At 42.3% G+C, this 11,997-nt stretch overlaps 1 protein-coding gene across 1 annotated transcript in view; it reads right to left on the reverse strand.

Annotated features, from left to right (window-relative positions):
- The window catches only part of myo1g (myosin IG), a 39,682-nt gene extending 31,119 nt beyond the window's left edge, over window positions 1-8,563 (reverse strand). The window contains exons 1-6 of the mRNA XM_077008165.1: window positions 7,966-8,563; window positions 6,229-6,437; window positions 3,457-3,550; window positions 2,830-2,995; window positions 1,009-1,062; window positions 1-71 (exon numbers count right to left, since the gene is read on the reverse strand). The exon at window positions 1-71 is cut by the window's left edge and continues 28 nt beyond it. Of these exons, the coding sequence (XP_076864280.1) occupies window positions 1-71; window positions 1,009-1,062; window positions 2,830-2,995; window positions 3,457-3,550; window positions 6,229-6,437; window positions 7,966-8,060 (689 nt within the window). The 5' untranslated portion in view covers window positions 8,061-8,563. The remainder of the gene's footprint in view (window positions 72-1,008; window positions 1,063-2,829; window positions 2,996-3,456; window positions 3,551-6,228; window positions 6,438-7,965) is intronic.
- Between the last annotated feature and the right edge of the window lie 3,434 nt (window positions 8,564-11,997).

Raw genomic sequence — 11,997 nt, forward strand, 5'->3', positions numbered from 1 at the left:
TATGTGTAGTCTGTAGGATCTTTGCTTAGATAGAGAGACTTTAAAATGTCCTCAGAACCTCCACGTAACAACTATACACACACACACGCACACACACACACACACACACGCACACACACACACGCGCACGCACGCACACACACACACACACGCGCACACGCACTCACGCACACACAGACACACCACACACACACACCACACACGCGCACGCACGCACACACACACACACACACCACACACCACACACACACACACACACCACACACGCGCGCACGCACACGCACGCACGCACACACACCACACACACACACACACACACACACACACACACACACACACACACACACACACACACACACACACACACACACACCTTTTAAATCACCAGCAGGATCACATCTCTGCAGTTCTGGTTCCTCATAACCAAAATAACTCCTTTTACAGATTCACCAAGTCAAGTCAAAGTCAAAGTTATTTATATAACGCTTTTTACAACACGTTGTCACAAAGCAGCTTTACAATCATATGGGTCCAGATCCCTAATGAGCAAGCCAAAGGTGACAGTGGTGAGGAAAAACTCCTTATGATGGTGGGGATTAGGAAGAAACCTCGGGAGGACTCAAAAAGGAACCCATCCTCCATTGGGCGATCACTCGAATTTTCTATGGTTTCGATGTACCACTTTTGAGGTTTCATTCAATTAAAAAACACCATTTATACACCAACTGCTAAGAGTTTAAATTAAGGTTACCTCAACTAACCACAGTTTTGCTCTTAATCAACATGAGCTTCAGAGAGGTTAAACCCTACATAATGTTAAAGTTATTAAACCCTATGTAATGTTGAAGTAAGTAAACCTTATGTAAGTAAGTAATTGCCACCATTACTGGATACTGTCATGCTGCATGAGCAAAGATCTGAAATTACGTTAAAGTAGTTCAGTCCATAAGAAAAATTATTATTATTAATGTTAACTCATTGCAAAAATAGCAGAGCAGCAAGTCTTACCTGGTAAAAAGAGTGGAAGTTCCTCTCTCCATCCTGCTGCTGGACAACTCTTGACTGAAGGGAAATAACTACCTTGAGATCAAGTACATTTTTGTACTCGACAGAAAGGTAACACACATGCTTATATTTCTGCATTCTCTTATTCATAGTCAGACTTTATGTATACATCAAATTAAACTTTCTTTAAGAAAATCTGCCTATAGCTATCACACTCAGAACACCCACAAATACCCCCCCCCCCACGCACCCATGGCTTCGAGAATGACAGACAGCCCTCCTATTCACAGTACAAAAGAGAAGGAAGTGGTATAAACAGAAGGAAGGCAACACCTGGGAATGGAAGATCACACACAGTTCACAAGTGTGACTTTTTAGGTCTGATTAGGTCAGACTTAAAAAAAAGAGGTCTGATGGCAATTGTAACAAAATCATTTTGTAAACAAAAACTAATACATTTTGACTCTGTTGTAGGTCACTGGATAAAAGAATCTGCCAAATGAATAAACATAAATGTAAATGTGAATGTAACTGTTAATATTATTCTAAATAAGCACCATAGGGACACTGTGCATGGGATCCGCATATGTGCAGTATTTGTGCATGAAGGCAGTTCCATAATCCAGAGTGTATCATTCATTCAGTTCACAATGAAGTTCCACAACAAATATAAACAAAAGAAAAAATCAAAAGTACATAAATGGTCATTCAACTGACATCCAAAGTTTCTGCACCTAACTAATTTTTTGGATGTATCTGAACACATGTCTACAGCATTACTGACAGGCAGGCCCGTTGACAGTCTTGCTGGGGCCCGGGACAAGAAAGTTTCATGTGCCCCCCCCCCCCCCCCCCCCCGGCTTACGTCATTTGAATTTTCTCTGTAGCAGACAATCCTTGTGTTAGGTCATATAGTATATAATACAGCCACACATCAGCTGTTTCTGACAGCTGACTGGTTTATACTTGACGTGTCGCGAGCGGCGCGAGGGTCCGCGCGGCGAAAATGAAGTAATCGCAGTGGCACCGAACCTGCGCGAGGGTCTCGATTCTTCGCGAGGTCGTGCACCTCTCGAATTTTGTAACTTCGCGCGCGCCGCGCTTCAGCGCAATGAACAAAGTCACGTTTGCAGGGTACGTCACTTTAAATGTCCATTTCAATATTTCCCTGAACGCTAAACATAATTAAGTTAAATATTTATACATATACTCGAAATAATTTGCTTTTTATTTACATTATTTAATGGTTGTTTATTTTCAAAACGCCCAATCTTAACGTCTTCACGTTCTCTCATTTTTCGTCCTGGAATTACATTTGTTGTGAAACGAAGTAGTACTTTAGCCTAAATTCCAGCACTTTTCAAATACATTAAAATTCGACTTTCTTTTCTGCGCTCCAGATTTCTGTATTTACTTTAACTATCCACCACTGTATTTCCCGCTGTTGGACGGGTACCAGCCAGCTACGGTCGATGCTGGATCAAACCATTTTTCAGTGGGAGGCGGGGGTGTATGCACTTAATGGAAATATGCAGATAGGTAAAAAAAACATATATTTTAGCCATTGAGCTTATGTTGAGTACAAAAATTTATATTAATGAAAGATTTCAAGATTATTTAAAATTATAGACTTTAAATAAAAAATAAATTGCTGGGCTCTTTGATGGGCCCCCCTGGCCCTGGGGCCCGGGACAACAGACCCGGTTGTCCCCCCCTGTCGACGGGGCTGCTGACAGGTGTTATCCCCTACCTAGTCATTCCCCTTAAAATCCATAACACATGGCCTGTGTTCACTCAGCTCCAAACCCAACAGATCTCCCTCACCTTCTCCAGCAGGTAGTTGTTTATGTGTCCTCCAGTGGGGTCTCCGTTGAAGTTGAAGTTAATGTCCATGTATTTGCCAAAGCGGCTAGAGTTATCATTGCGGTTGGTCTTGGCATTCCCAAAGGCCTCCAGCACACAGTTGGATTTCAGGAGTACATTCTTTACACTGCAAGACAAAAACACTGGTGTGGGGAATAAGAATTAAGGTTTTCATACTGTTTATTACTCATACTGGGATTTATACTGGAATTTAGTTTGTTTCTGCCAGTCATTATACAGTACACACTGACTATACAGTGCATTAGCATATATCAAATGTTCTGCGAGAGACATGGACACCCAGACATGGACACCCAGAGCCCACAAACACCCACAAATGGCATTCATCAGTGAGAGAACTTCCTCCACTCATTACAGCAAGAACACACTCATAACAGAGCTCTGGGCTAGAGCGAAGAGCATTAATGCTTTAATGTTGGTTTCAATGCTTGCTGTGTATAATTTCTTTTAAAACCAATCATGTGTTAACATGGCATCAAGGGACTGACTAAATATAAGTATTTTAACTGCAAAAAACCTTACTTAGAACCTATTGACCTCCCCTTTGCTGTTTTTAAAAGGCCTCACCTCTCCACCTCTTCCCTCTGGGTGGGGTTGGTGATTGCTGCTATATACTGCATGATGTACTTGCTGGCCTCTGTCTTCCCAGCACCACTCTCTCCTGGAAAACACATGCAGGACACGGTGAAATAATGCCTTACTTGGCATTCAACAGGCATCTGAGTATGACTCAGTGTGCATGTCTGCCTTTGAAAGACCAGCAGATATAGAGAGGAGATATGTTATAAAATATGTTAGATTTGTGTTTATTGTATGTGTCAATACCAAGACACTCCAATAATCCAAGTTTATATTAGTTTAGAAACATGCAGAACAAAACATTTGCAAAACCACCTAAGAAACAACTACAGGTTAGTAACATTTGGATTTATTAATAAAATCATGAAATGTGATGATAATCTGCCCTGTAGACGTCTCTATGTGGGATGGAGGGAGAATATGTGATGCAGACAAAAGACAAAACAAGCAGCTTCAGATTCTGGGGAGAAACATCCAGATTCAGTGGAGATACGTTCAGATTCAGTGGAGATACGTTCAAATTCAGTGGAGAAACGTCCAGATTCAGTGGAGAAATGTTCAGATTCAGTGGAGAAACGTCCAGATTCAGTGGAGATACGTCCAGATTCAGTTGTAACAGATTCAGGGACGGTTTCTATTGCGTTCTTGTTCTGCTTTTCAGCAGGGCTGTGTGTGGACATTCAATCTCATCCCCAAGTCACCTACTGGAAGAACACTGTGTTTTAAAGGGGGATCTTCAGCAAGCCGCAGGTGTGTCTAACCTCAATTTCCTGATGATTCATCCGAATGTCTCTCCGCCCAGTGGATGACACTCAGCCAATGGCATGAAGCCATTTAATTTATCATAAGGTGGATGTGCTATGTATTATGCCATGCTCACCACCATTTATCTTTTACTATTTACTGTTTATTCCACAGCTAGAAATCTCAGTGTCCTGCTGAAGTTTAGAGTCCATCACCTTTGAACCTGATTAGTTCTAATCGATCTTGCCCCAACACCAGGCTGCACAGGGACATCCACAACACCGACAAATCATTCTAAATAGATTCACTTAATAAAGGAAAGAAGTAAAGAAGAAGTCTGGCCATACTGAGAATGCTGTTTACAGGAAGACGTGCAGAGATGAGGCTACGTGAGTGACCTGGTCTTGAGAATCAAACCCAGAGCAGGGATCTACTCAGGCTAAAGCTATTGGGAATTATGTGTACAGATCCCGCTAACTAAAATTACACCAGGCGCAGCCACTGAAGAAATACACCCCCTTCACTCAAATGCACTTGCTCTCTGCAAATCTTTCTCCACAGACAAGTTGATTTTAATTCAGACTCAGATTCAGAAAACTTAATTCATCCACGAGGGGCACTTTAATGTAAACAAATCATCATCATCACCAAAAAGCAGTGTTGGGAACGTTACTTTAAAAAAGTAATTAGTTATAGCTACTCACTACTTGTTCAAAAAAGTAACTGAGTTAGTAACTGAATTACTCTATAATAAAAGTAACTCGTTACCAGGGAAAGTAATTAAAGTAAGTAAGTAAGTATTTGCGTTACAATTAAAAAAAGGTTATATGCCAATTAATTAAGTTTTTTTTTAAGCAGTTTTCACAGTCAGTTGAAATGAGTAGATCAGAAAATTGTTTAACTTTTGATATTTATTGCACATCCACAGACCAGTGCAGGATAAAATCCTTTAAAATCCCAAATCTTTGGGGAAAAAAAAGCTAAAGTAAACAGTTACACTATATAAAGTGCATTTACATCTATGAAATTAAATTAAATTCTCTCAACCTGAGACAACTGGTTTGTTTACAACAGAAGTAAACTTAACAATAAAACCTCTATTCTTAATTAAATAAATCAAATACCCAGTCTGGTAGACATTCAGGAACTTCAAGTATTTTCTTAAATAATGTTTATATCGCCTTGAAAGTTCTAGTTTTCTTCGGCTTGCACCTGACGCCATTTCGGCCTCTTCTCCGTTTGTGTCGTGTCACTCGCGTGCTTCGGCGCGCGTGTAAAAACACTGGCTCTGATTGGCTATCATAACGCTGCCTTAGCCAATCGCTTACTGACTTGTTAAGTTAAACAGGTGTTACACCGAGAACTGTGACCTATCGGGATCTGTTACTCCTCACTAGCCTGGGCAGCGGTCCGCTACTGTTAGTATATCAATATATAGTAACGCACCGCTTTTAATGACCCGTAATGTAAACGGCGTTGTAATGACAGGAAAAGTAACTAATTATATTATTCCGTTACTGACAAAATGACGACGTTACCTAACGCCGTTATTTTTAACGGCGTTATTCGCAACACTGCCAAAAAGCTATCATCATAGTTCATGATTTGCCTCTGGTACTTTCATTCTTCTTCCTCTGTAACAACCAGAAGTCAGAGGTACCATTGTGCTGCCTCGGCCTTAGGTCTGTCCACTCAGTAGCTATAGGTGATAGATGTGTTTTCTATGGGGGGGCTGCCCTCTTTAAAACCCTCTTTGAGTTGTCCTGTCCTGGCATTCCAACACAAACAATGTCTGCTTTTATTTATGGTTCTTGGGGGTTTATTACCACCAGATTTTAATAAAGCTCCATCCTTTGCCCTGTGCTGCTGGCTGAGTGGCTGTTCTGGAGGCCCTGCCTACTCACGAGGGCAGATCCATCATCTGGGTTCCACCGCACCCCTTTCAGGTGCTTCCAGTGCAAGTGGCCGTGACCCGATCCAGCCTCCCCGTACCCTGCAGCTGCTCCCGCTGCCTACCTGATATGACGATGCAGGTGTCCTTCGCCCGCCTCTTCATGGCTTTATAGGCAGCGTCTGCCACAGCATAGAGGTGTGGGGGGTTTTCATACAGCTCTCTGCCCCGGTATGCATCGATCATATCCTGTCCATATATATCCATCTGCCTGTATGGGTTCACAGATACCACTACCTCTCCGATGAACGTGTAGATGCGGCCTTTCTCAAACCTAAAAAAAAAAAAACACAAAGCACAATCTTTTCCCCCCCGATTCTATATGCATTTCATATGTAAACAGCAGCTGAAGAATGAACTTCGAGGAGACGAACAGATTCCCATGACAGATGCCTGAAGGAGGCCTAAGTTTGAATAAATCTTTCACAAAAATCCTGTTGAAAATGGAAAGTCATATGAGAGTTCTTAGAACAAACTATGACACAAATGTGAATGGGTCTATTTTTCATTAATTCACAGGAAACAAACATCATTCATCAGTCACTACAGTAGTACACTGTAAAGGCCGAATTTACAGATGAATAACATAAAATTGGTTTTCAAGACTGTCCTGAACAGATGAAGAATTAAACATGAAAACCAAACAGTTCATCTAGAGGCCACATATAGTGTCTGTCATAGTGTCACGCCACACCCACCCATATTCTACAGGAACTGATACGAGGGTGGGAAGTGAGAACAGGAAGTGCAAATTATGGCTCAAGATGAAAGATTTCTGTACTTCATTAAAGCCCAATGAATAGCCCTGTGAGGTGGCCAGCTCAGGCATCTCCAGCACTCTGCCATGGCACTCATCTGCTCAGCACAGTAGATCTTAATCTCCAGAAAATGTCCAGCAAGCATTTATTTTTATTTATTGTGTGTGTGTGTGTGTGTGTGTGTGTGTGTGTGTGTGTGTGTGTGTGAGGGACAAGCTCCACCTAAATTTTGATGCTGAATGTTACAACGTCTCATGGTTCTCTGTGTCATGACTGTTGTATAAATACACAAGGCCCCTCACTGTTCTAGCTCTGAAAAGCATTAAATTACAAAAGTTGGAGTAAATGACAGAGTTCTATTTTTTTCACTTTAAGTTAGTTAAGTAAGTGCTAAAATATGTCAACCGGAAAAAAGAGCAAAGACAAGAGAAGCAATCACATGATTTGCTCAGACCTCATACATGACATCATAGAAACAAACCCACACAGCAGCAGACAGAAAGAAGAAGTCACAGCATTTGATTGCATCACTGAAGAAACATATGCTTAATACAGTAGGTTTAATATCTATTATGCTTCAACTTGACAATACACTTGGATCTGCTCTGCAGATGCTGTGGGCGCTATTCACTTGATTTCATAAGTCTTCAAAGCGGAAATGACTGCAAACTGAAATGACTCATATATCCTTCAACTTATTCACACCACAAGGGAGTAGCTGAATTAAAAAATTGCCTTTAAAACATTGTATGAATCCATGGTCAATGATGAGTGAAACACGCCTTTTCATTGTCATTCACTCATTCTGAGGGTTGAGTTCAAAAGCAAAACACTAGACAGTAGCTTTGGCAAGGCTTTCACTAACTCACTAACCAATGGCAAACGGCAGTTGAAGGTTTAAGGTTTAAGTCACTAACCATGTGCGATGTGTTAAAAGGGGCCCTGTATATGCCACGGTTTCCTCAGCTTCCTTATACTTTACAGCAATCGTCGGTGGTGACAGTCGGCGCGCTCTACCAGCACGGTCGGCCTCTCTCCACTTACCTCAGCTTTAGGTTCTCTGAGAACTGCTCCATGGTCACCTCATCCAGGAGCACAAAGTCCGACTTGCCGAACTCTAAGCCCTCGAGCTCCGCCATCCCTGCGGTGGCCTGCCCGAACGACTGGCAGATGGAGAGTGGAGCGGAAGAAGACAGGAAAGGAGAGAGAGAGAGCAAGAGAGAGAGATAGAGAAGTAAGCCCTCGTGTGAGAGCCGGTAGAGTGACACTGAGATGGGTGTGGCATCATTCTTTCACAGCCCAGGCTGAGCTTCAGTCCACCACCGAGGTCTGTGGTCTCTACACTTTTGGCAGCGTGACAGACATGAGCTATCTTTTAACATCTCTTCTCAGTCTGCATCTTTCTTAATATGTTTCTAGCACTTCGTGATTCACATACTCTTCCAAGACTGTGAAAGTGCAAGAAGACTTTAAATGTGACAGTTTTTACGTGCCGGGGCAGCTAATGGTGAGTGCTGATGATGAGGTTACACTGGAATTTTATTTCTTAGAAAAAAGCCTGGCATTTCCTGCTCAAACTTGCCTCATGATGAAATCAGACCTCCCTGAGATCAGACCCCCCTGAGATCAGACTTCCCTGAGATCAGACCTCCCTGAGGCCAGACCTCCCTGAGATTAGACCTTCCAGAGGTCAGACTTCCCTGAGACCAGACCTCCCTGAGACCTCCCTCCTTGGGCAGTCATGGCCTGGTGGTAGGGAACTGGTTTTGTGACCGGAGGGTCATGGGTTCGATTCCCAGACCTGAGGCCATGACTGAGGTGCCCTTGAGCAAGGCACCTAACCCCAACTGCTCCCCGGGCGCCGGGCCAGGGCTGCCCACCGCTCTGGGCACGTGTGATCCACAGCCCCCTAGTAATCACTAGTGTGTGTGTGTTCTAACTGCACAGATGGGTTAAAAGCGGAGGACAAATTTCGATTGCGGTGTAAAAATCACAATTGACAAAATATGGCACATTTACATTTTACATTTACTGAGATGAGACCTTCTGACAGGAGAAATCAAACAAAAACCTGGAACTTCAACATCTGACCTTTCAGTAGTTTTTGCAGAAACTCCAGAGGAAGCTCCTCCATATACTCCATCTTTAGCCCTGGAAGAGGAACTACAGACACACCAATCAGGGTGAAACAGCATTTCACCACAAAGCTACGACCAGTGTTGTATAAAGTATTAGAGACCCATACTTAAGTAGAAGTACAGAAGTATTCAGCATTTTTGTACTTAAGTATTGCAAGTAGTTTATTCTAAAATGTATTACTCAAGTACTGAAAGTAAAAAGTACAAGTATTGTGTTTTGAATTAATTAAAGAAAGCCGTCAAAGTTTGATTATCAATAGTTTTTATATATCACTTACAAATCAAAGATGTCAAAGACCACAAATACAAGTGTTCTGTATGTACAAACAAGTAGCAACTTAAATAACTGGGCTTATCACTTCATACACAAAAAACAAATAACCTATGTCCCGCTACGTCGTAGGTTTGACGCAGACATACAAGTTCGCCTTAATTTAGCTGAGAAAACGAGCTGTATTTTGGACGTAAAATCCGTCCGTCGGATTCCAAGGGTGAGCCTACTGCCCTTTGTTTACCCTCAATAAATGCCCTTACCCTATAAAAACACTACACTATAAATATGGGCACATGATTAGTCAACATTTAAAAGAGACACGGCTTACTGTTGATAAAAACACAACTCAGCGTGACATCACCTTTATGATTGCCAGCTAATGTTAAGTGAATACTGCAGCACGTCATGAACATAACTAGGTTAGTTAGCTAAGATATCTAATCTAACTAGCGCTTACTGACAGTTAAAGCTGGTGTGTCTTCTGTGCGTTATATTTATAACTTACATTGATGTATTTCTTCAAGTTCGAAGGTGAATTTTTGAAGGCCAATATTTCACCCTCTATAGGTACTTCATCCTATAGGAATTTACTTTCACTCCAGCAAACGCAAACACTGTATCTAGGTAGGGCCAGGGTGGTCTCCTTCCTCACCCTCACCACCACGATCACTCGATGTTGAAGGTGTGGAAGGTGCCAATATATGTACATTAAAAACGCCAACAAGCTTATTATGCAGCACTTATGCTGCTCTTCTGCTGTTACCAAACATGGTACCATCTCTTTTAATGAGATAAGAAGCGAATTATTTGGAATAATTTCGAGTATATGTGTATTTGTATAAATATGTAAATTAAGCTGAACGTGCTGGAAAATACTGAAAATGAACCTTCAAAGTGACGAACAAGTGCATGAATTCCACCTTGTAACTTCGCACGCACAAAAATCAAGAGGTGCACGGGTATGGGCGGAGCCACCGCAATTGTGTCATTTTTGCCGCGCGGACCCTTGCGGCAGTCACGACGTGTCAAGTGAACCTAGATTACGAAGCTCAAGTGTTGAGTGAAGGCAGCAGCAGAGTAAACGAGACGCGACCGGAGCATGCGCAGTTTTCTCATAAGACAGCCTGATCGCTTGACACGGTGACAGCGCCAGCTAACATGTTTATAATTGTAACGAGTAACTATACGACACGTAAAAAATGTATCGGGGTAAAAGTATTAAACTGATGGGAAATATGTAGTGAAGTAAAAGTGGAAGTAGGAGAAAAAAATAATACTCCAGCAAAGTACAAATACAGCATTTTAGTACTTAAGTACAGTAGCGAAGTAGTTCTACTTAGTTACTATACAACTCTGGCTACGACAGGCAGGACGAAGCAGCAGATCCACATGCGGGAATAAGATGAAGTGAATAGAGACCTGAACCTGATCAGTACAGGCCTGCTTACAGCAGCCAAAACTGAACTTCAGGCCTGACGTTCATGTAAAAATCAGGCCTGAGGGGCCCATGAGACTGTTGATAAACCCAATAGAGCCCATAAAAACAACAAATAATCAAATACCAATTTAGAGGTACACAAAATTTAAACTGGAATAAATTATCAGGACGTTTGTTCTATATTAATTAGTGCGCTTTTGTTTTTGAGAGGATATTTGTCTTGGTGTTAAAAAAAAATCTACATAACTGTAAATGTTACTCCTATCATAAAAGAAGAGAAAGCAGTGGGTGAGGATGGCAGAGGGATGTCTTTACAGTCCATACTTAAAGATCATACTGCAACTGAAAAGAGTCACACCCTGAAATAAAGGCTCCGCCCAAAATGCCGTACTTCCCTCTAAAGCAGTATGTGATAAAGTGTAGTACGTCTGAATACATAGTATGCATTAAACAGTGAGCGAAAATGTACCCGGATGGCCTACTAAATCGGGAGCCATTTTGAAGTATGCGAATGCAGCACACTGTCCTATCCATTGATTCAACTGGAGCGTTTGACGTGTGATGTCATATGTCATAAGTAAAATGGCAGACTTAGTATGTCGTAGATTCTGTCGCCAACAGAAAGAACGTACTGTATTGAAATCTAGTGCATACTGCTTAACTATGCCATTTCAGATTGAGCCAAAGTCTCTAGGCATGCAAAAACAAAAGCACAATGCACTGAGCTACAGTTGAGCTTGGCTTTCGCAGTCAAGCAGAGGTCCGATGGACAGTGCTTGACATCTGTAGTGGATTCGATGTGCAGCACTGGAGGTTAAGACCTGTGGTCTTAAATGGGCAGAGAGTGATGAGATGGAATGAACCAGGTGGGAAAGGAGTTTCAGTAGGTGGGAGGCTGTGATCATGGAAGTGGCCTGGGGGGTGTGTGTGTGTGAGGAGGTGTGTGTTAGGGAGTGTTCTGGGGTGTGCGTGTGTGTGTGAGGAGGTGTGTGTTAGGGAGTGTTCTGAGGTGTGCGTGTGTGTGTGAGGAGGTGTGTGTTAGGGAGTGTTCTGGGGTGTGTGTGTGAAAAGGTGTGTTTTAGGGAGTGTTCTGGGGTGTGTGTGTGTGTGAGGAGGTGTGTGTTAGGGAGTGTTCTGGGGTGTGTGTGTGAGAAGGTGTGTGTTAGGGAGTGTTCTGGGGTATGTGTGGGTGAGGAGGTGTGTGTTAGGGAGTGTTCTGGGGTGTG

Source organism: Brachyhypopomus gauderio, chromosome 6, assembly GCF_052324685.1.
Source record: "Brachyhypopomus gauderio isolate BG-103 chromosome 6, BGAUD_0.2, whole genome shotgun sequence".
Lineage (NCBI taxonomy): Eukaryota > Metazoa > Chordata > Actinopteri > Gymnotiformes > Hypopomidae > Brachyhypopomus > Brachyhypopomus gauderio.